Source organism: Amia ocellicauda, chromosome 11, assembly GCF_036373705.1.
Source record: "Amia ocellicauda isolate fAmiCal2 chromosome 11, fAmiCal2.hap1, whole genome shotgun sequence".
NCBI lineage: Eukaryota > Metazoa > Chordata > Actinopteri > Amiiformes > Amiidae > Amia > Amia ocellicauda.
In genome coordinates, this window is record NC_089860.1 from 3675417 (window position 1) to 3701949 (window position 26533).

The 26533-nt window shown below is 37.4% G+C and overlaps 1 protein-coding gene across 7 annotated transcripts in view; it reads left to right on the top strand.

Moving 5' to 3' along the window:
* Nucleotides 1-26533, top strand: part of ankhd1 (ankyrin repeat and KH domain containing 1) — a 165101-nt gene that overhangs the window by 18767 nt on the left and 119801 nt on the right. For all 7 annotated transcript variants that reach the window (XM_066716409.1, XM_066716403.1, XM_066716405.1 and 4 more), the window contains exon 2: nucleotides 25855-26008. In XM_066716409.1, the coding sequence (XP_066572506.1) occupies nucleotides 25855-26008 (154 nt within the window). The remainder of the gene's footprint in view (nucleotides 1-25854; nucleotides 26009-26533) is intronic.

Below are 26533 nucleotides of genomic sequence, written 5' to 3' on the forward strand. Positions count from 1 at the left end.
TTGTGCAGCAAAAGCAGTTGACATGTTTAATTAAAGCAAAACACTGCTTGATTGGTGTTGTCGGCAGTCCAAACCCGACTCTCCTGCCTTGCTGTAGGCAGCCGAATAAAGAACCCTGTTGTGCAATTGCACTGTAACGTAGAAGCAGAATTGTATTGAAGCAGATTATGCTTTTGAAACCGGATACAGCCAAAATAGCCTTTTACAGCATAAATCGGAACAATCGTAGCATATAGGACAGAGACCACTATAAAGTGATTAAAATGTAATAAATATAATGGTACAAACAGTTATTGCTGCTCAAACCAGCACAAACGTAGCACAAACAAATGGCACCACTTTGGATCGATTTGGAGTTTGATGGGGTGCTAGGTGACGTCATTGGTGATAATTAAAAAATGAATGTCTAAAAAACTAACTGCACTGATGAAAACAAATACGGCACAAACATAGCACAAACGATGTAGACGTTGTTGGGATGCCGAGTGAATTAAAAAATTAAAAATGTATCGATTAAAGCTAGGGTATGCAATCCTGATAAGCCAGCGGTTAGCAAGCTTGTTTTGAAAGCATAGAGCACATCCTCACTTCCGAGGTGTCTCCAAAGCCACGCCCCGTCCATCACACATGAACACACACAGAGCAGAGTCTCAGCACCAGGAGGAGAGACGTGTGGGTGTAATCGATCGCAACAGTTTCAGATGACCTCATGTCTCATTCACAGGTTAGACATTTAAATAATAACGAACGTAAACAAATTATTTACGGTTATTATGTTTTTAAAAATAGTAACTGCAGTTCGCCTTCCATTCTCACGCTCGCTCTGCACAGCGTCAAGTTGTGTGGAAGCACGCAAATATAGATTGACAGACAGGAAGGACAACCTATCATTACATTCAGACCGAATGCAATGATTGATCGAACCTTTTTTAGTCCTGTCCCTTCCACAGAAGATACACACACACATATATATATATATATATATATATATATATACACACACACATACACTCACCTAAAGGATTATTAGGAACACCTGTTCAATTTCTCATTAATGCAATTATCTAACCAACCAATCACATGGCAGTTGCTTCAATGCATTTAGGGGTGTGGTCCTGGTCAAGACAATCTCCTGAACTCCAAACTGAATGTCTGAATGGGAAAGAAAGGTGATTTAAGCAATTTTGAGCGTGGCATGGTTGTTGGTGCCAGACGGGCCGGTCTGAGTATTTCACAATCTGCTCAGTTACTGGGATTTTCACGCACAACCATTTCTAGGGTTTACAAAGAATGGTGTGAAAAGGGAAAAACATCCAGTATGCGGCAGTCCTGTGGGCGAAAATGCCTTGTTGATGCTAGAGGTCAGAGGAGAATGGGCCGACTGATTCAAGCTGATAGAAGAGCAACTTTGACTGAAATAACCACTCGTTACAACCGAGGTATGCAGCAAAGCACGTACAACCTTGAGGCGGATGGGCTACAACAGCAGAAGACCCCACCGGGTACCACTCATCTCCACTACAAATAGGAAAAAGAGGCTACAATTTGCACAAGCTCACCAAAATTGGACAGTTGAAGACTGGAAAAATGTTGCCTGGTCTGATGAGTCTCGAATTCTGTTGAGACATTCAGATGGTAGAGTCAGAATTTGGCGTAAACAGAATGAGAACATGGATCCATCATGCCTTGTTACCACTGTGCAGGCTGGTGGTGGTGGTGTAATGGTGTGGGGGATGTTTTCTTGGCACACTTTAGGCCCCTTAGTGCCAATTGGGCATCGTTTAAATGCCACGGCCTACCTGAGCATTGTTTCTGACCATGTCCATCCCTTTATGACCACCATGTACCCATCCTCTGATGGCTACTTCCAGCAGGATAATGCACCATGTCACAAAGGTCGAATCATTTCAAATTGCTTTCTTGAACATGACAATGAGTTCACTGTACTAAACTGGCCCCCACAGTCACCAGATCTCAACCCAATAGAGCATCTTTGGGATGTGGTGGAACGGGAGCTTTGTGCCCTGGATGTGCATCCCACAAATCTCCATCAACTGCAAGATGCTATCCTATCAATATGGGCCAACATTTCTAAAGAATGCTTTCAGCACCTTGTTGAATCAATGCCACGTAGAATTAAGGCAGTTCTGAAGGCGAAAGGGGGTCAAACACAGTATTAGTATGGTGTTCCTAATAATCCTTTAGGTGAGTGTATAGTACACTGAATCATTAATCTTCATACTCTGTACTTTGTTACTTCGAATCGGTATGTAGCGTGCAGTATATGCCTATGCTAGGGCTGGGCGATATGGCCAAAAATGTTATCACGATAAGTTGATATCGATAATTATCACAATAAATGTCAAATTATTATTTCTTTCAAGTTTAAAGGCTGATTTTTGCTCCTGAGTGAAAGTTGAAGAAACCAGATGGTTAATTGTGGTTTTAAACTATTCTTTATGGTCAGAACATGACAAGCACTTGACAAACAGTGGATCATTTCACAAATCTGAGATGGAACATTCAAAACAATTATAATGATAAAATATTTTTTCAACAGAAAAATATGCATGAGTATAATTAAGTAAAATCCCTTTTCCGACAGAGGTCCTGGGGGTTTTGGCTTAGTAACTCAGCCCCGCCCTGTGAATTTTAACAACTCTGGGCCATAATAACAATAATAAAAATAACCAATATTGCATTGTTGCATATGGAAAAGTTTTCTTACAGTAACGTAATGCGGGTCTGAATATAATATTGTCTATACACGTTTACCTCTTCTTAATATCTCTTAACAGAAAATTGTATTTATTACACTCTTTACAATCATGTAAAGCAGAAAAACACAAAAGTCCTTTCCACATCAAGCTCTATCGCTCGCAGTGTTGTGTTCAGGCTTTGTTTTTAAAACGAAACACAAGCCAAACCCACAATCACTCTGCTTCTCCACAACAAATGAACTTCTGACACAGCCGGGTTTCACAGACAACTCTGGGGCGGTGCAGATGCTGAAGCCAGTGGAGCCGAGGCGCGAGTGTTTTTAGTTAGTTTTAGCGTGCATATTGTTGCTTCTCTGCACGTTTCTGCTGCGTCACAGAGGTGATTGGACTGCTGTACCGAATTATCAACATTATCGAAAATGTGTCTTAAAGTCTTTATATCGTTATCGAGAGAAGTAATTACCGCGATAATTATTGATATTGATTTATTGCCCAGCCCTAACTTATGCAGTATGTAATGGGGTAGTAAGCTTCGAATACAGCCACTGTTTCACTAAGTGCCTTAACCCTTTACTCTGTCCCATTTTCGCCTGGTTGGACTTCTTGGCTTCAAACTTCACGACTTTGAAAATACCTAAATCCCTGTAGTGCTCACATTACACCACATTCTTGTAATCCGTCGTCTTCTCAACATAGCGCTGCGCACACTACACCACCGAGCACACACGAGGTTCACACATTACAAGATCTTTGACCTGGAGGCTGGGCCAGTGCCACGGGGGACACCGGGGGGCAATGCCAATCCAGCAACCTGGTGCCCACCCAGTTTGATTATTATTTGCTCTGAAAAATAATATGCTAAATGTAATAATTGTACATTACTAGTAATGTAATAATACTAAATGTAACATTTAAGGTCAAGTGCAACAAACTGAAAGCACCATGCTAACTGGAGATGGTCCCATGGTTAGTACTCCGCATTAACTCTGCACAAACTTATTCTATGTAAACTGACTAATTTAGCCAATGGTTTTCTGAGAATCTTCTGAATCTGCAGATTCTGGACAGAAGTATGTAAGTCTGTAACTTTTGAATGCACCCATAGAAAACACTAATATGGATTATTGTATGAATTCATTTTTATTTATTTTTTCCTTTTTTATATATAATTCTGGGTTCAATAATACATCTATAAATAATACCCTCTACTACACCTGAATAATTTCCCTGCTTTTATTACTGTTTGTTATAGACATGACACTTTTAGATAACATGAAAACGTCTAATAATGAACATCCAAATAAGCACATTCCAAATAAAACAAGCACAAAAAAATGCAACCTGTGACTCAAGAAATGAATGCATCTGTTAAAGAAAAAAAAGGGGGCAGGTAAGCTAATTTTTAAAACATTCTGCTACAGGGCTCTATGCTTACTTTTTTTCCTTAGGAGCACTGTGCCCCTAAATTGAAAAAATGGAGAGAAACTACAGAAACTGTACTATAATATTCACTAATGTTGGTCATGATCAACAACAAACTACTACAGTACTACCAAGTTTTTTCACAAAAACAAAATGTGTTTTTAGAAATTGACCTTTCTGACCTTTTTCCTCCAAGGTTTAAAGAGTTTGTACCACAAAATATGTGCAAGAGTGCCATTTCTCCATTATATGGGCCACAAGCATGTGGTATGACTCAAATGAAAGCATACAAACTACAGAGTCAGTTTCTGCATTGTTTATCGTGATTAGACACTATATTGCAACACTACCACCTTTTTTTCCCCAAGATAATAGCATAATTATGAATTTACATTTTTGGATTTTATCTTGGTATCATTTGAAAGCCCCAAGTCTCTAATTTGCAGTGATATTAAAATGTTTTTGGCTATAATAATGCCATCTTTATTAATAGATAATAAAACCCACAGTTTTTGTTTTTGTGTGTGAAGTGAAATGCATCAATCTGGTGCACTTTGACAGGAAAAGAGGCTGGATGATACATGAAGAATTTCGTGCTTTTGTAAACAATCCAATCATAATCAGTTGTATCAACTTGTAAGACTTTTGAGCCTACACTTGTGACAGCTGTTACTTAATTTATTTCATGGCTCATGTGATGTACTGGTTTATTTAAAGTGTTTGCATTCCACTGCAGTCAATTAACAAGAAGAGAACAAAAAAATACAGGGGGGCACACATCAGTGGCAAAGTTTGCATCCCGCATTTGGACACTTAATTTTCCTGGGCATTGAAAAGATTCACAGTAATGCTGATGTAATCGACATAACTTTAGGCTACATATAGGGTTCGCACAAGTTCCTTGAAGTTCTTAAAGTGCTTGAAATTGGGTCTCACAAATTTAAGTACAGGAATACCTGGAAAAACACGCCTTTTGTGATTATGCACTTAAAGTCCTTGAATATAAATGTATCCAATATCTTAATGTGATGTCCCCCACATTCTGATTATCAATAATCAGTAATATTAAGTACATTTGATTAGTACTTTGTTTTACAAAATCTTTTTAAAAACCTCACGGCTCATAAGCTATTTTTGGTTGGTCAGAGGGTTCATTTATCTCGTGTGACTATATGCTAGCACCAAACTGGGTGATATTTTGATGAGTAGAGAAACTTTCAGTTGTTGAGTGTGAGGTATAAGTGATTTTGCACACTTTAGTTTGTTTGTTACAGGGATGGTGAACCTGTATAGGTTGGCACAGAAAAAGAACAACTTAGATTGTGGTAGATTGTGATTTTAATGTGGTTTTTAAATGTACTCTAGCATTATAATCCTCAAACTTAATGCATGATGAAATGTGATTCATGCATTTTACTGCACTGTAGCAATACTGCAACATTTAATGTATTTATTAATTGTATGATGCACTTATTCTTTATTCTTTAATGTTGTGACATGCTTTGGCATGGTGTTACACAATATACAATTAAGATTTATTTAATTTGAATGAGGATTAAAGAATGTCGATTAATTTCATTGACCAAAATAAAATGGGACATAGCTCGATCACTTTTGGACCATAAAAAGTGCTATTAGTTTTACTTTTTATATATGTAAATTGATAATCTGTGAGCAAAAATGGAACCTGCATATTTATAATATTTTTTGGGAAGAATATGTGCCTTGCTTCATTCAGCTTCATATTCTGCAGCAAATGTCCCATTAGCAGACTGGAGCTACACTTGCACTCCAGACTACAGAGGGATAAAGGAGTGGGTTCAAGGTTGGGGGAGGTTGGTAGTGGATGCAGGTGGCAGGTTCGGTTGGATGGTTCCATCTGTCCATAATTTTTAGATTTTTCTGTATTGCAGTTTGTTTTGGCATGTTTGCTTAACTTAATTACAACAACAAAAATACAACTAAAAATAAATATTGGTTAAAAAATGCTGTTTAGCCCCTGTATCAACTTTAATATCCCTAATTTCCCTAATCATTGCCATCCTTTGGTACTTAGCAAAGTATACAAACCAGACTTTGGGCACTTCTTTCAAAAAAAGGTTTGCCATCCCTAGTCTATTAGGATAAGCTATTGAATGTTTCAAAATATCTGGAAGATGTAATTTTAATTAGACATAGCTAAGAAGAAGGAATATAAAGATGGCCTGCTAGAAGATAAAAAGAACAAAATGGATGGCATGTGTCAGTTTTGCCAGAAAAACGTTCGCCAGAGTTGGCACTCAAAAGCGGAGATGGATTAATACATTAATTGATAATGTTGTTACACCAACCCCTGTCGAATAGAGAGTTTGTTCCCACTGATCCGGTCGATGTGCTTTTAGATGGTCACATGTCTAGTAATGCCTCGTATGCAGATATTTGGAGAGTTTGCCTATCTCAAGGTCAAGCGACCCCAGAGTCTGTCTTTTCCATCAATACGGAGATGGAAATTGAAAATTTGCGTGAGGAATCTTTAATGTCACATAATTATTGTTGATCACATTAAATATCTCTGCAGCATAAACAATGTAAAGATCACAAATTAACTTGTATCTTCGCCTCGCGCCAGAGGCACACTGCACGAGTTTGGTCTGGAAAGTGAGAGGAGTAAGGCTGTAGATTATTCTGTGCATTAAACGATCGATTATTCGAATCATCACAACAATTAATTATCAATGCATTCTTATGGGGTCCTTTTGCCAGCATGGCATCCTATTCTTGAGTTCACCGAACTCTGTAAATACAGCGCTCTGATTACCGAAATAAACCTCACAGCAGGGGCTTGCCCTGAGGAGGACTAGACATTTTACATTACTTAACCACTTCAACTCCACATTTTGAAAATACTGATAATGATTTAATGCCTGAAATTGCTTTAAAATGTAAATATATGATGAATGAAATGGACAAGTTAACCAAATCGTTTTTCATTACCCCTTTATGCTCAGTAAAGAGATGAGTACAAGGTTGTTTTCTTAAGTTTGAACAAAGAAAACAATGCAAATGCATATTTATTGTGCTTCATAATACATAATGAACTTTTGTAATAAAAACAATACACTAAAAATAAAAATATTAAATACACTGAAACACTGTTAATACGCAATACACTGGAACTCGTATGAAACTAATAAACAATACACTGAAACGCTATAATAAACAATGAACCGTAATTATCAATTAAAACTCAATCTCTGTCAAAACCTGCGCCATCAGCGGCTTGTCCTGTGCAATGTATTGAAATGTTCAATACAATAAGCTTGGAACAATGGGCTAGAAATGCACTACAGGGCTCTGCGCAGCATTGTGATGGATCTGGTTGCTGCAAACGCTGCTTCACTGCCTTCTATTCGGCACTGTTTTCTGAACGTATCTCGCCACAGCACTGTATGGCGCTTGCTAAAAACTACATAAACTACAACTAAACAAGTACAACGAATAATAAAACTAGCAATTATAATATAAAACTATTTATATACTTGTAAAAGGTGAATGGATTGCCGCAATAGACGGATGACTTCTAGACGCGCACAGGTACATGGAGGCTCTAAACAACATGCGATTGGATAAAAACATGGCATGATCGCAGTCCCCGGATTTCAATTCACATTCTAGAGTATCATCACTGGCTTTTGGAATGACATGGAACTATATAGTACTGAGGGTTTTCATTTGATGTGTGTGCGTACATCATGGTGATGAAGTGGTTAAATGCTCAGTCCTGTTGCCCTTCATAGGGCCCAGAGTATACATTTCAAAAGTCTATATCCAAAATTTTACGTAGAATTTGTCATGCCCTTAAACATGCACATGATCCACGTGTCTTCCATCGCGGCACACCTATGCGCAATATCCCACATCTACAGCATAACTTAAAAATGCCTTTACACATAAACATGAGTTAACCAGCTTAAATCAATTCATTTGTTCAGTGTTGCAACTGTTGGCGAGAAACAAATTAATTTTAAATGGGAAATTCGGGTGCGCTTGTATTCAGAAGTCACTTAAGTAATTCTTTACATGTGGCAAATTGTCTACGTGCGCCACAATTGAAGACAGGTGTAGGATTACATGCATGTTTAGGTATGTCAAATTCGGTGTCTAATTTTGGATATAGACTTTTGCATAGGTTAGTATGAGAGAAAAGCTTACATCGGAGGCAAGCACAGTAAATGCAACACTTTCGCTGGCGCAATTTCATAATTAACCCCACAGTTGCGCTATTACTAGTAACGTTGCAAGAACTTATCATGTTTCGTTTCTCAAGCTCAAGCTTGTCGGATGTGCTCTTTTGGAAAACCTAATTCTGATTCACATAGTCCACAAAGCACTGTACGGTTATTCTCTCTTATAAATACTCCCACAGTTTCGATGCTTTCGCCCGAGTTTTGTTTCTTGCAGTGGCGGGTGCGACGTGCAGGTTCAGACATTTTTCCAGTGAGGCGTGCAGGTGGATGACAAACCAAGTGATGCATTACAGCCACCTACTGCTGTTGGGAATGAAACCGTTGTTCTCACACAGCGCTAGGAATATGGGCCAAGGATATTAGGTGAAAGGGCTCAAATCAAGGATATTAATAAGAACGGTTAAGATAGAGGCAGCTTAGCTAAATGACTATTCAACGACTGAAATAGAAGTTGATGTATTTTACTAGTAGATTAAGTTGAGTAAGTCGACTAATCATTGCAGCCCTAGAGAGGAGTGAGCGATAAGCACAGGTGTGCACCTCACAACCGACTGGAAGCCATAAGTTCAGAAACAAGAAAAAGCCACTGGAAATGGACATCGAGAGACTGTTGAAATCTGCAGATCAATTTGTGCTTAAATCCCCAAACCCACTATATAAACAAATCTATTTCCATAAACTGTTGTAATAACATTCTAAAATATACACATTTAAATATTGTTTTGCCCTATCTCCTAAATATAAGAAAATTGCATTTGAAAATGCTGCTAAGAAACATCAATCAGGTAGTGTTTTCGTTCATGACATCATGTCACCATAGTCCCATAAACACCATAAACACAATGCGAAGAATTTAAAATACGATATAGATTGTAAATATGGTAAAATGGTGTGTGGTGAACTCCAGTGTGAGTAGACAGTATTGGGTATATTATCGCAAAAATAGTGTTCCCCTGTCAATGGTTTATTCACCCCTTAAAGGTTTTCAAATGCCAAAGTCACAGTAGGGTTTAGTTTACCAAGAAATGCATATTTATTAATTAGCTCTGCACTCACTATACAGCCTGTAGAAAATGAAATAGCCTAGAAAGAAGTTGCCTTTACCACCAAGAAGAAGCAAAGCAGCTCATAAACTTCATATCACTAACGTTTGACAGTTTGTATACAGATGAATAAAGATTAATTTAGCATAACTATTTAAATGTAATGAATTCTGTACATCGCCTTGTATAGATTGTAATACATACCAGTTTTAAAATCTGTACTGTGTAGATAATTAGCAGTAGTTTATTAATAGTTTCAAATTCCTATATATATATATGATTGCTATCTTCACTGTCTACAGATTGCATACAACACCAGAAACACCTTAACAATGACTTTAGCTGTCAGAAGTCATGTTGTCTTCAGCTCGTGTCATCACATCACTTTGTGCATTTTCGGAGCAATCTCTGTAATTTTTGGAAATATTGTGTATTTGGGGACTCTAAGTGCCAACAGCCATGAAAATGATAAACATTCTGAAAGTATAGCAAGTAAGAGCCCATAGCCAAAAACATGTTTTCTATGTGGGACATATACTTTAATGCCGGGTTACACTACACGATTTCTACAATCCTACCCGATTTTGTGAACAGTGGGCAGTTCACACTTAACTACTATTTTGCACCGAATTTGTCTTTTGTGTCGTGAAGGAGCACACACTACTATACTATACTATACTATAATACTGATCCCCACAGCGAAAAGGTCAGCAAACACGGACGTGCACATGTACAGGTCATGTTTGTGTAGGGCAGATCTGCGCAGCTCCACCAATGGCATCAGTGGATTTCTGCAGATCTGTGCAAAACTGTGGAAAGAACGCGACCACAAGCCGCTGCTGCTGTTTGTGTTCATCTGTGCGGACAAACACAAAAAGCGTGTAGTATTTTAAAATAACGTGCCCCGAAACAACCATTGGTATTTGAAGTATTTTAATAAATACGTATCACAATCTTATTCTCCTGTCATGTTTATTCTTCTGTTTCTTCTCTCTTCTTCAGTCAGCTCGGCTCTCATTGGCTGCTGATCACGTCACCCTCCACGATCGGTGCCGATCGAGTCGTAAATATTAAACATGTTTAATGAAATCGTAGGGGCTTCGGTTAAATAGCAATGTATAGTGCTGGGGTTTGCCAAAATTGAATACGAGATCCTGGAAATCTTTGGAATCAGTCCTTGAAAGTGCATAAATAGTCCTTGTATTTGAATCTTCTAAAAGCGTACAAACCCTGTAGATATCACAGGTGGGATACACAGATAGCTTTGCTGACTTGATGCTGGAAATGTTTAAAACTAGGAATGAGACTGACTATTCGAAAATTCAACCATTTGACAGTAAAAAACTAAAACAAAAAAGAAGCGTATATATTGATTTTTTTTTTTATTGATTGTCTCTATGTAGCTGTAATGAAAATTGGTGGGATTTCTTATTTCTTGTCTGTGATTGGCTAACGATGGTCATGTTCTTGTAGTGCATATTTTCGCAGTTCTGCACAGATCAGCATGGCTCCACCAATGGCATCGGTGGAATTCTGCAGATGTGCACATATCTGCGGAAATCTGCTCTACAAGAACGCGACTAATGTCTTCCTCACAGAAATTCTGCATGGAAATATTTTGACAAAGTAAATCAAAACACTTAAGTGTATATTATCTGCATTGTAGTTAAACTACCACAAATCTACAGCTGGTATGTTAACTCCCCTAAAATCTAAACACCTTTCTATGTAACTAGAAATGACAGAAAAGGAAAGAGCAATAAACAAATTAATATTAAACTACATACACAGCCAACTATTGCTATTTCTTTTGTATTCACTGGAACTTGAATGCACATGTATGTTTCCGAACGTAGACCGGTAGTATGTTGAATGTGGTTTGGAAACATAGGAAAGTAAATAGTTTAGGTATTTAATTAAATTGTTTAAACAATCTAGATAGTCTAATACAGGGGTCTCCAACCTTTTTTTAACATAAGCTAGTATAGGTGAGGATCTCCGCGGCAATCCCTTTTTTTGGGGGGGGGGGAGGCTGACTCGCTGCAAGTGAGAGCACATGGCAATCTTTTATATTTATTATCAGAGTAAAATCCTGGTACAAATTAAACGTAAAATAGTTAGTTCATGGGAACCACTGGGGCGGTTTGTGTTGCATTTAGCAACCTGACATTGTTTTTATTCTGTGTGCCAGTGGGCGCAGTGCTGACTGAAGAGTGAGGGGTATCTTCTCAGTCCTGTATAGATTCTGAAATGTAGTGCCCACAGCAGTCTAATAAATGCAAACACCAGCCAACCTGTCACCAGCCCTACACCTATTACAAAATAATTTTGTGATCATGGAGTTTTTGCATTGATCCAAAGACCTGGGTTTGCAACCTGATCAAGATTGAATTCCAAAGGAAAGCTAGAAACTTCTTGAGCTGATCACAGGACTGGTAGATGACAGCTAGCCTATATCACCTGTGATTTTTCAATTGTGTGTGTTGTGTGACATCTAATAAAATGATAATATATTAATATAGGATGTGTTGAAGTTCAGGTTTCACTGAGCTGGAACGCCGTATAGGTATTTATTAAATTTAGTAACACATATGGGAGATTTTTACATATGAATTGCAAAAGCTGTTCAAAAGCGGCAATGGTGGTGCTAGTGTTAAATGTTACTGAATGCTCTCATGTCCTCCTCAGCCTTCCTTACTGGAGTTGCCTAGTTGGTGAAAGGAATGGGAGCATGCATAAAAAATATTATTTGCAATTTAAACTGAATATACAGATGCATCTTTTCAGTTCCCTAATTATATTCCCTAATCCCTATAATTTTGATTAAGTTTGAATTCAAGATTCAGTCACTCATTTATAAATGTATTAACCATTCACAAACTGACACATTACAGAAGAAATAGGCAATTGTACACTTTATAAGATTGCTAAATGTTGTTACTGATGTATCAGTTAAATGTCTGTTTAAATGTTTAAAATATAAAGTTATAGTAATCACTGGCATTTTACCTAATGTAAAGCTATCCTGAAAGGAAAATTGTTTGAGTCCACACCACAATTAACGGATGCATTCAAATGGCAGGCAAGAGACAAAAGGAGACTGAGGCCGATAGAGGAAAATAATTAAGAGCAGTGGGACTGGTCAAAAGATATAAGGCAGGAATTCTTGCTTGATTCTTATTGTGTTCATTACCTGGAAAACAATCCCAAGGAGAAACATGGTTGCACTGGATGGCTTGCAACCATCAGCCGCATTTTACTGCAGCAGAGTTACTATTTTGGAGCTCTGTGCATTGATTCAAAAGGAATTGATTCCTTGTGCACTGATACATACTCTAGGCATAAGAGTAGTTCTAAATTCTGAAGATGTTCATTTTTATCCTCTTACCTGCCTCCTCTTTATTCCATCTCTAAGAAATCAATCACTTGGTATTGGTCTTAACTCTGCACTGTTATTTTAAGTCTGCTGTGCACACCTGCCTCTTGGCACAGATGTTGATTTCTACACTCAGACCTGCCAACCTGTACGCAGTTTGCTTAGAATGTATGCATTTTGACATAAAAGTACACTGGTACACATTACCAAAATAAGCAAAAATATTCCTGAAGTTCTGCACACTCGATTGATTAAAACATAGAGCAGAGCCAATCTAGGCTCAAAATATGGAAGATTGACAACATCACAGCGTCACTCTCCCAAGCTGGCAGGCAAGATCCCACCTCATGTCCCTCACTCTGTTGCTCAGTAGCCTCCATTCAAAACTCAAATAAATCAATCTATGTATTTATTTATGTACTACTCTTCCAATGCTATTTTGTTGAATGATTTTAATGACTCAAACTTTCACCATCTGCCTTCTGTAGTGTCAATACACTTAATTTCCCAATTCAGTTTTACATATTAAGAATTTTTAATTAACTGATCATTTAGAAATATGCAAAAATCAGTATTCTGTTGAAATTGGAATGTAGGGATTGATTGTATTAACAACTGACATTTTAAAACAGTCCAGTAAACCTCTGTAAAATTTAGTCTGATACTGCACTATCCCTGGTGTCAAGTTCCTACTGACATTTGCTCTACACTCTTAACTGATGCATAGCCAAACTGTCATTGGGTACTCTGCTGCCATCAGATGGTTAGTCACAATCTATATTAAGCCCCATTCACACTGAAATGCCAGCAAAATGCAGGCAATGTTTACCTGCTTTTTTTCCTGTTGCATCATCATTCACACTGGCTTTGAATGGCGGCAAATTGCAGGCATGTTTCCTTTCACATAGAAAACGGAGAATGCTGGCTTTAGCGCTGTAGCCTTGGGAACGAGACGCAGTATTTCCCACAGGATTTTTGGAAACTGTGTTGTGGGGACCCTGTAGGGTTCTTGCGCAGGTCTGGAAAGTCTAGAAAAGTATGTGTTTTAAGAAGACTAATTTCCAGACCTGGAAATGTATGCAAAATTAAATTGAAGTTTGGGAAAAGTATGGAAATCCTATTGTCAGAATAATGTATACTAAAGTTGACTGTACAGTCTGCATGTTTGCTTCATACATGGGGTTCACGTCCTTCGTTCACTTATGCACACTGCAGTAGGGGAACCTCAGCAATTTTATATATTCATAATCATGAGCTACCAAGATGTCAAGTCTGTGCCCTAGAAATCTATGGGTTATATGTTATTTGGAGCTAGTATCATTTAGGATGTAGTTATTTTTATTAAATTTGAATCAATCTGAAAACTGTAATATCATATAAAACTCGACCAGATTTGAAATTATAGCTGACAAGTTCTAGTAGGTGCTTATCTTTAGCAAAACGGTACACCTTGATCTTTAATAAACTGTTATGGATTGATCTAAATCTAAAATGGGGTCTCGTTGCTGTGCAATTGGGTGTTCACATTTGTTTAAAGTGACAAATTGGTGTTTTGAAAACTTCACAGCTATGCAATGGAAACTGAGTTGCTTCGAGGGATCTGTTCACTTCACTATGAATGAACTTAATTAAAAATATATGTATATTTGTAGTCATATGAAATGCAGTACTCTCATAGAGGACAGCAGAGTTACATTTAGATGTGGTGCAATTACATGAAAAAGTTCAAAGGGGTAAAGTTTTAAGTAGCTATATATATTATTCATGCAGTTGTGGCAACGTTGTGTATTAGCTGGGTTGTTACTGAGAAAATTACATATTGCAGAAAAAAAAAAAAAACTATCTTCTCTGCCATGCAGCACAGTATGAATTATGAACAGCTTGACTTGCCTTGACGTCTGTGTGTGCAACACAAACAGCCCTGTCTTCAGACCAGTTTGTACAGGAAGAGCCAGGGGGAGGACCTTTTTGAACAACTATTGGATGTTAATAAGTGACTGGCGTCTGTAAAGACTTCAACAACCAATCAGGAAGGTTTATTTTGGGGCATTAACAATTTAAAAAAGGAAAAGGTTAGATTGAGAAGTGAGGGTGTGAGACGGACCTTGTTATAGTCTTAAAATGTATTTTCAGATAATCGAGTTTTGTTTCTGCAAAGTTACTACTTTTTTTATATACATTAATTCATGAACAATAACAAACATGCAAATATATATTTAAATAATACTAATCATCATTAATTGTTTATTGATTGTTATAAGTTATTGAAGTTGTTTTAACACAATGTTTTGAGGTTTTTTTTTTTTCTCTTGGTAAAGCATTTTTGCACCTTTGTATTGAATACCTCTTACCATGTATTGAACAAATAAGTGTATTTATTTGACCTATTTTTATATATTTGCACTGTATACAATGTTACATAAGGGTCCAGGGATTGAATGTTACACTCATAACTTGGTCAGACATAGCATTTGTTTGCATTTCAGTATTTTTTGTTCACACCTCCAATCCCCCAGTTTTCGGAGTGTCTTTATTTAAAGCTCAGGTGAGATAACCAGAGCTAGCTAGGGTGACCATAACTAGTTGTCGGTGGAGCAGTAAATTTAGAGGTTGACTGCCAGAGAGAGAAATAAAATTCTCTGTTTTCCGTAGGATGATTATTACAATTGTGTACAATGGATTCCGGACAGTTTGCATAGGCTTGGGACTGTTGTGATGTTATGCACATAAGGAGCAAGTTCTGAAAATACAAAGACAATATCGTCTATGTGCACATGTACATGCATATATGACTCGTATAAATCGGATTAATCACCAGTGCAGTGCACAATGAGCTTCAACTATTAGATACGAAAAAAGCCTAAAATTATAAAAACGTAACTGTAGGTTTATCGTGCCAGATGCACAAAAATAGACATTAGGAAAATGTTATTGCATGTAAAGCAAGCAACAGTTTGAGCCTCAATCCGACGGTCCATAAGTCTTACATTTAAAAAAAATATAAAAAAAATTAAGGCCTTTAAAGATTTTGTGTTGAAGGTTTTAAAAAGGGCTTAAGTATTTTTTTCTGTAACATTTAAGAACACCATACCAGAGATCTCACGTTCTGAAAACTGCCGTGTGCAGAATTATCCGAATATTAAGCGATGTCATGTTTAACGAACTGCCTGTTCCCCACTGAACAATGATTGCTAGCAAATTAAAATTAAATTAAACCCATACAACAAGCAAACTCCCAAATTTAGGCAAGAACAAGGCACATCATTAGTGTCACAAAGATTGAATAGAAACGTAGAAACATGCAGACAGCAATGCAGATAATCAAAACGTCTATGTACTACTACAAGTTGTAGGCTTTTTTTTTTTTTAAACGGTATGGTAAAGTTGTTGCCATCTCCTTGAGTTTTTACTAGTACTTGCCAGCTCCATTGTATTGTAGGGGTTTAGATTTTATGTAGTTCATTCGCACCAGGCTTCCGGGGCTTTATAGTGTCGAATTGTTTAATGGCAAACTAATCACATATACAGTACTGTGCAAAAGTTTTAGGCAGGTGTGAAATCCGTATTTGGTGTGACCTCCCTTTGCCTTAAAAACAGCATCAATTCTTCTATGTACACTTGCACAAAGTCAATCATTTTGTAGGCATATGGTCAGGTGTATGATTAAACAATTATACCAAACAGGTGCTAATGATCATCAATTCAATATGTAGGTTGAAACACAATCATTAACTGAAACAGAATCAGCTGTGTAGGAGGAATAAAACTGGGTGAAGAACAGCCAAACTCGGCTAACAAGGTTTACTGTCAAAAGTCATACATCATGACAAGACTGAGCACAGCAACAAGACACAAAGTAGTTATACTGCATCATTAAGGTCTCTCCCAGGCAGATGTCCAATGCCATCAGCTCAGAATTGGCAGAAAACATTGGGACCCTGGTACACCCATCTACTGTCTGGAGAAGTCTGGTCAGAAGTGGCCTTCATGGAAGCCATACCTCCGACATGGCAACAAGGCCAAGGGACTCAACTATGCATGAAAGCACAGGAACTAGGGTGCAGAAAAATGGCAGCAGGTGCTCTGGACTGATGAGTCAAAAGCTGAAATATTTGACTGTAGCAGAAGGCAGTTTATTCGTCGTGCGGCTGGAGAGTGGTTCACGAATGAGTGTCTGCAGGCAACATTGAAGCATGGTGGAGGTTCCTTTCATGGTTTGGGCTGCATTTCTGCAAATGGAGTTGGGGATTTGGTCAGAATGAATGGTCTCCTCAATGTTGAGGACAGTACAGGCAGATACTTATCCATCATGCAGTACCATCAGGGAGGCATCTGATAGCCCCCAAATTTATTCTGCAGCATGACAACGACCCCAAACAATGAAAGTCATTAAGATCAATTTTGAGCGTAAAGAAGAACAAGGAGTCCTGGAAATGATGGTATGGACCCCACAGAGCCCTGATCTCAACATCGAGTCTGTCTGAGTTTACATGGAGAGAGAAGCAACTGAGGCTGCCTAAATACACAGAAGAACCGTGGTTATTTCTCCAAGATGTTTGGGTCAACCTACCTGTCGAGTTCCTTCAAAACCTATGTGCAAGTGTACCTAGAAGAATTGATGGTGTTTTGAAGGCAAAGGGTGGTCACACCAAATATAGATTTGATGTAGATTTTTCTTTTGTTCACTCACTTTACATTTAGTTGATTAAATATAATCTATTAACATGTCTAAGCATTCTTACTTTACAGCATTTTTTCACACCTGCCTAAATCTTTTGCACAGTACTGTATGTCAGTATTATTACACAATGCCGGGCTTTAAACTCTGATTAACTATTTTCTCTAACCAGAGTGCTGGATATTGGCTGGTGTGGAATTGGCGCTAAAGAGGACTATTGGTAGAATAAATACCAGGTATCAAACAACTACAATAAATAAACATTACAGATCATTAGATTAATTGTTGCCACTGAACTAACATGCGTTGCAGCCTTGTTTAGAAGTCTGCTATAACCTTTGCTATCACTATATCAGGATACCTGGACTTGAATCTCGCTGGAACATTAAATTATTTTTACACAGTTTAAATAGCCTTTTATCTCAGTTTGCTTATTAGTAAGCGTGTGAAAACTTGAGCTGCCCTGAAGGGTATGTTTTTACCTTCGAAGGTTTGGAACACATTACCGAACGAAGGTTCTAGACTTTGTTGTTGCTAATTTGCATAATTTATCAATGACGTCACATTTACTTCCAGTGTGTAGATTTTTATGAAAAAAAGTAGGATTTTCATTGTTTTTACAGGTAATCCATATAAACAAGATTAAGTTTAACTCGAGCAGTAAACATGTTTTTATTTTATTTTTACTAGTTTATGTATAACTTGCTCTTGATTTTACTTCCATGAAAGAGGTTAACCTTCCTGTATAAGCACAGTACTCATTAAAACTGTATGCGCAGTGATAACTTCAATTAGTATTTTATTCAATATAGAATGTGTGGGAAATAGTGAATCGGTCTAAAACGCTTAATGTTACCAAACACCAGGGTATAGTCATCAAGGAAAACAACTATACATAAAGTAGTAAATACTAAAGACAACGGAACACAGTAACCTTAACATTTGGGTTAACTATAATTAAAATACTCCCTTCAGTTCAGAGTTTGTCAACATTATATATTGTTTGGTTTATTAATAAATAAATAATGGGTTGATTTACAACGAACTTGCAGAGTTAGTACATAGTACTAAAGGATCTCCAGTTTGCTGCTTTAAATTCTGTGCAGTTGACCCATTAAGGCTAATAAATAATGCATATTATATTAAACATAAGTAGGTTCAGTGATCCTGGATATTGCTTGTTCCTCCATGATATACCAATTTTCAGTTTCACATCTTACACTAAAGTTTTTGGGGGTCTTCTTTGCATTTAGAAAAAAATGTTTAACACTTTATTGGGTATGGTGGCACACTACAGTATTCAAACTGTCAATTTGTATCAACAAGAGAAAAAAAAAAAAAAGGAAACTGATGGTCACGTGACGAACCTTCGAAGGTTTGTAAAAACCTTCAGAGACAGCCCTAAACCCATTACAGGTACAAAACATGGCATGTGAACTTTTTAGAAGCCTGTTATTATGTGAATAATATCATCATGGGCATTGAGATAATATGGTTTTCACTGTTTTCTGGATCATATGAAATCAGATTATTTTTATTTCTTGGCAGACGCCCTTATTCAGGGTATATAAATATAAGCGCAATACAAAGTGCAAGAATACTGTTAAGTTCAAGGCATCAAGCATTACAAATTCAAATTTACATTATACAGAGCATAATACATTTAACCACTTCCAATTTACACAAGTAAAAACATTAAGTTAGGTCATACATCCTGGAAAGTAAACTCCTAAGTGCTGTCAATATGTTAGGTCACAGTCAAGGGCTATGAGAAAGGGAGCAAGGGGGAAATCAAAAATACAAGTATTAGTAACGCAAGAAGCAGGGTAAAGTGAAGTGCTATCTTACAGGAGAGTGAAAGGACTAATGATGGATCTTATTTGTAACTAACTAGAACTGAAAACCAGGGAAACTGCACCAACACGAGCATGGTCAAGTCTGCTAGCATTGTTAAAATCTTTCTAAGATAAAGAGCCCCAATTAATCTTGTTTTATAGGTGTCCTTTTTTCAGTGGCTAAAGATCATGTTAATAACTCATTTATTCATATTATTTATTTATGCGTTTGTGAACTAGATTGGAATTAAAACCAAAGTCCCTTAAGCTGTCCAGAACCAGGGTGGGAGACCGCTGATTTAACTATAACAGGTTTAATGTAAAGACGCTATAGAATCAGATTTTATGTAATTCGTTGAACAGTGAATACAGGTTATGTACTTTCTTTTAAAAAGTTTGTAAATGTGTAACTTTAGGGGTTCCAGTTGTAGCTGATTTAGATGGAATGCTTCTATGATGTGCGAATATGAAAAGGCTTCATCTAGCATGTCAGTTTTTCATCCAAGCGTGAGCATAGGTGGTGTATAAGTTTTGCTGTCATGACCAATGAAGTGATATTGAGGCTCTGATGGGATTTATGGGCTTTGTTGTCAGCAACCCTGACTTAGTGAGGTGCTGCCCCAGGAAATAGGATGTTTGCTGCTTCTGCAATAATCTTTAACATCAGGGACTCAGGACAGACCAGTTTAACATCAGGATCTAGGCCTACATTTGTGCTTTGGATAGTGTTTGTGATTTAATACACATGCTGTCATGATAGAATCTAAATTAGTAATTTAATTGATTGTCATTACTATATCCTATATAAAAAACAAGGAATATCTTCATATTATGTTAAAATTAAAAACTCAAACATGACGGCACTTTCTATAGATTGAGGTAGAGGATTTACCTGTTAAGTTTGATGGAAATGCTAATATTTAACTTTATTCATATATGCAGCTAATTTAAAAATACATTAAACGTACATTTAATTTAAATGTTTAAATTCAAAACTGTGACTTTCCTAACCAAACATACATAATCTGTTTGTACTGTTTCTAAAAGTCATTCAATCCCTTGCATGCCCTTTTCCTTAAATTCTCTCTACATTTCTGTTCATTGATCCCACTGAATAAGTGGACTAGTTTTTCTATATAACTACATTAAAATATATTGCACACATGGAAAAGTATGGGTGGAATCCAGGCGATGAGCAGATAAATGTTTGAAACACAACCAAATAATTCTGTGAACTGTCAGCAGGATTATTTTTCACACTGGAATTTCATAATGAAAACATGAAAGGGATGTAGGAATAATGTCTAGTTTACCAAAGGGGTACTGTAATGAAAACATCCTTAGTGTTTTTTTTTATTTGTTTTTTTATGGTGATTACCAATGGAATATCACAGAGAATGGATTAATCTAGCCTTTACCTTTTTTGATAGACTATGGTTAGAACTGTATTTTGTCTTTTTGGTTTGGTGTGCTTCAAAGGTCATCACTAAGCAGTTATTTAATTAATGTTTTTTTTAGCTTCCATGATTCAGAACAGCCCACATTCTATACTGACCATATCCTTTTTCTATGGTTTGATTTATAGCCTCCTTTCAAACAGCATGTGGGGCGGCTGTATTTTCACTTCTAGTGAAGGTTAGTGAAGACTATTACTAACTGAAATTTGAAGTGACCGATTTTTCACTTTTTAGGCTTAAGGAACTGCCTAAAGCTAAGGTCACACTACATGATTTTTAGTCCGATTTGGCCCTCCCGACAAATCTGCAATTATGGTGATGACAAGCAACTTGGTCAGGGTGCATGTCTGCTACTGATGACCGTGTAGTGCGAGAGATGGTCCACGATGCAATCGCTTGCCCTCCGATCCAATCAATCGATAAGGTAAGGGTAACGTGATCAGCATCACACTGAGACTGGCAGCAGCCAATGAGTGAATGAAATGCATGTTTTTCTGGATTTGTTTCCCCCTCCCATGTGTTTGTGAGGCGTATGCAGATTATTTCATATGAATAATAAAGCAGTGGTTGGAAACATTTTTTAACAATTTTACCAATATTAATCCAATGATGCCTTTTGGCTACAGCTCTTTTATTTTTAATTTTTTTTTTTTTAGGTTCTTCACAGAAATTCAGAGATGCACTGTCGCATTCGTGAAGTGCAGTTCTACACCTAAATTCAGAGAAGCACATTCTAGGAGTTTCTGCATGATGTCACTAAGCCCCACCCTCAGAAATCTGTTCAGAATCGTCGCGGCCCAGCACAGCTTCGAAAGGTTGCTGTGAAACCTGATTTCAAAATGAGAAAAGCCAGGTTTTAATTTGATACTAAATCAGGAACAAATTGATTATATTAATGTGACTAATTTTGCTTAATTTGCACAGCTTAAAGAAAAAGTGGCTGAGCTGTGAAAAATGTCTAGAACTGTGTCTCCCTTTACCACGTGTGACTAAATTTCCCTACTAGGTTCCTTACAGCTCCCAGGTCTCATTAAATCACAGCTTTTTAATATGGTATAAATAATGCAATTATTTTTGTTCAATTCATATGAATGAGTTAAACTAAGCTCCTTATGAAATCACTTAACAGGTATTTTTTTTGCATTTCTTCCATCTGATGGTGACATAAATAATGATACTGAAACCCACTCTACTTAGTCCTGACTTAAAAGAAAGTTCAAGTTCATGGGGGTGTGCAAAAGATCTAAAGATCAATTCAAGAGAAAACAGACTAAAAAGATTTAACAGACTGTAGCTTCAAAGATGCATAAGGCAGACACGCATGTATAAACAGACCTTTAAGCACAGAACACACTGTCTCGGTTTTTTTGGGGAGTTTGTGTTTATCGGTGGAATGTTGTAGACAAGGCCAGCCCTTTGTCATAGCTAGTGTTCTTCTACCTTTAACATGGAAATCCTGGCAGAACATCCTGTTTCTAATGGACCTGTTCAATTATATTAATATGCTCTCTTACTAACCACCTGTATGGTATATACCAGCTCATGAAGAGTGAAGCCTGATTCCAGTGCGTGTTTCTCGTATGCCGTTAAACTGACGTGTTTGTAAACACATGACATGCTGAATTTCCTCTGAACTGACAGAATAGACTGGTCATGTTTTTTTTTTTTTGAAAGACCAAGTATATAAAGATATTTTATGTAACTATTTTAGAAACAAATAGGAAAAAACAGCATTGCTGTAAGTAACCGGTTTCTACAAATCTGTCATGTGCCGTAGATCAGTGTTTCCTGAACTGTGTAGCTGCAAGTGTTTATGTACACAAAAATCTAGTGTTATAATTCAACAGAATGCAATGTTTTGGTCAACGACCTTATAACACTTGCAAGTAGAAACAGTGTGTGGGAGCATGTTTTTTCTATCCAGATCCTTTTCGCTCATATGCACCTGTCTAAGAGTCTGTACAGGTGTGGGATTAGCTTTTGTTATTGTGATTGATTAATTACCTGAATAAATGTGAACATGTTAAAACATTACAACACATTTACGCACCCTCATGTATTTCTGGTGATGTTTGCTTTTGGCTGGTAAAAATATCAAATGGCTGGTACATTTTTTCCTTCTACCAGACACAGTGGCTAGTGACCAAAAAAGTAAATTTTATCCCCTGGGGCAGATATTTTTCCGGAAGTGTACACATTTTCGTTTGCTTTTCAAGATTATCATTTATATTGGGGTTATAATATAGCTGTGTGGATTTGCTTCCATTCTGCCTTTAGTGAGGCATTAGTGAGGTCGGGCACTGATGTTTGGCGATTTAGGTCTGATTTGCAATCGGCATTCCAATTCATCCCAAAGGTGTTTAATGGGGTTGAGGTCAGGGCTCTGTGCAGGCCAGTCAAGTTCTTCTACACCGATCTCAACAAACCATTTCTGTATGGACTTCACTTTGTTCACGGGGGCTTATTCCAGGTTTGAAGGGAATGTCCTACTCGGAGAGGCTGTGGGAACTGAACCTTTTCACCCTGGAACCGGGAGACTACGTGGGGACTTGTTTCAAGTCTTCAGAATCATGAAAGGCAAAGGCATCAACCACATTTAAACCAGTGGATCTTTTCCAGATCAGCCGGGACACAAATGGAAATTGGGCTTCAAGGCATTCAAGGAAGACGCTTGTTCACACAGACTTGTCACAATCTGGAACAAACTACCTAGTGATGTGGTTGAAGCTGAAAATTTGTGAACATTTAAATAGACAGGATAGGATTCTCGGATCACTTATATACCAATGGACACCAAACGAGCACGATGGGTCGAATGGCCTTCTCTCGTTTGTAAACTTTTCAGTTTGACCCATTCTCCTGCCAGTGTTTGTCTATGGAGATTGCAGGGCTGTGTGCTTGATTTTATACACCTGTCAGCAGTGGGTGTGGCTGAAATAGACGAATCCAATAATTAGAACGGGCGTCCACATTTTTCACCATGTAGTGTATCAGAATTACAATAAATTTAAAAATAATGTATTATGTACTACTAGCTAGAGTGAGTGATCTTATTTTATAACCCCCAACACACAATACCTATGAAATCACATGTTTTGTTAATTCAAGAAAACCGGACTTAATGTATGATATTTAATATATGGTTTAATGGAGGGGGGAGAGATTGGAGCAGCTCCATGACCTCTGCTCCAGAGTGCTCCAGTGAGCCTGAGTTGAGCTCCGCTCCTGCACCAGCAGTGCTGGCTCCAGCTCCGGAGCACAACAAACAAAAACTGTCAAGATACCATGCGTGTCTCCTTATTACTAGAACACACTGTGTGATCTACGCCTCTAGGAATAGTCTCCTACTATAACTACCTCCTTGTTCTTGGGGAAAGTGGACACCATGGCGCTCAACTGCCCTCCCATTACCATTATAGAAACAAAACTACTCTAATGGATTGGATTTAGAATCCCTACTATAAAGGGGATACTGGCTGAGTTTTTGTGTTTAAATCTAATCATTTTTTATTCTCAAAAGTGTTAATAGCTGGTAAAATATTTTAATTATTTAAACGCATGTAGTTGGCTTGTATCGTATTTTAAGGCTTCAATATAATGGATGTTCATATTGGTTGTGTTACTGAGGTGTAACTATTTAAAAATTCAAGTATTTATTTTGTGTTGCACAAAACAATATAAAATTAATGCAGAAAAAGAAAAAGTTCAGCAGAATTTAGACTTTCCAGATTCCGTCTGGGCCTGCTTATGAGTCTGGATAAGGGCAGCGTTGTTAGTGTATGTCATGTCGTATGTAATGTTTATAGTGTTATGTCTGTTTGTTGTATGTACTTTTTTTTTTTTTTTTTTTAATTGTACACACTTGTTAACATTTGTTGTTTTTAAACATGATTAAATGACTTCTGACTTTTTAGCAGCTTGGTAGAAATGAGGCATCTGTTTTACGATTAAGCTAACATTAAAGTTATCTCCGTTCACAAGCTGAGAATCCCCAATGAGAGAGACTGGTCGAATTCTTCAGTCAAACCCTTTGTGTGATTGTAGGCATAATCTGTACATCCGCTCATCGACTTGAAGAACTCTCTCATTGATTTTGTTGACAGAGGTGGATAGCTTAAGATAGACTCGCGTCATTTCCAGTTAGTTCAGCGTGTCTATGTCATTGTCACGATCGGCATATGAGTTCAGGCTTGCATGTGTTGCAGCAAACTGTCTTCAGTGTAAATTTAACGTGAAGTGCTTCTAAACTTTCCACGGGTGTAGCTGCTGCCTCTCAAGGTTTTTTTAGTAGCTGCACCGTAGGTAGACCCAACTAATCGACGATTAATTACATTTTAAGATTTTAGTAGATTTTAATCAACTTTATTACTAAGTTGTTGCAGCCCTGCTGTCGCTGAGTACTGTATTGTATCTGTAAGTGTGTTTTAATGGTGAGGCGGCTAATGCCAGCTAGTAGGTGATTGGATATCGTGCCAAATGAACCCCTGCAACACTGGTTCATAAACGTCATTCACGGGACTTGTAGTTTTCGTTGCCTTCGCGGTTAATTGTGACAATCCACAACCGAACTACATTTCCCACATTTTCTACCGTGATAACGATTAATGTAAAATATCGTTATCATAATCAGGTCAATGTAGTATTTCCTTATAGAGTTCAAATATTGTACTTACACTGTGCACCCAAATTTTATTTCACATTCACTTTATTTTTACTCGCAAATGCCAGCAAAACATTTGCACTTTAGAGCCCTGGGATCGGTGTTTGGTTTAAGTTTACTCAGATAATACTCTTCTTGTCAATACTTGACTTTGTAAACAGCGTAAAGATAAAAAATGTTCTCGCCAGATATTATTTTCTATTGGGTGATTCACATCAAAGGTCCTGCAGAGCTCAAGATCTACCTTGATCACTTTGGTATTCAACCAAGTAAATATTTTTCTCATCGAATAAAGAATACAATTGCAGATCAATGTTTTATGGCAATGTGCTTCCTGTAGTATGTTATGCATTGATATGAGAAGTTAATTGTGCTATTTTCTCGTTAGAGTAGAAATGTAATTCAGATCAATTTTGTCCCCCCTCTCCTCTTTCCAGGTGGAGTCTTTCATTTTGGACCAGGAAGATCTCGACAACCCTATGCTTAAAACGGCATCCGAGCTGCTCCTATCGAGTGCTGCAGATGGGGCAGATTTGAGAACAGTAGACCCAGAAACACAAGCCAGACTGGAGGCATTGCTTGAGGCTGCAGGTATGTGTTCCCTTGGTTGCCTAGTGCTTGAGATCCAAGAAGCAGAGGTACCAAGTTTCACCCACCTACTGACTTGCCTATGAAGGAATACCAGTTTTCTTGTTTAAGAAATCAATATATTTAAAACTTGGAGAAATTATAAGAATTATATTGGGCAAAAATATGAATCATGGGCTTAAATATGTATGTTTTCCTGTTCTTAAGGTAAGAGGTTTTGAAAATAGAGCAGACCTTGATCAGCACAAATCTTGCACTGCCCTTCCCAACATCACATTAGGTATTCGACCAATACTGCCAATGTGGCAATGTGGCATTTACTATTGATCATAAAGCTGACCTATTTTTGTCTTTATATTCTTTAGGGGTGGGTCTTAACTTTACCAATATCTGTTAAAATAAAAGGAGCTTGAGAGCTTTCACTATTGTTAATCTGTAACCTGTTGTCAGAACAAGCTTCTGCTGTTAAATTTATTTACATATTAAATGCTGCATCCCCTGCAAATGTAGAGCAAAGCATCAAATGCT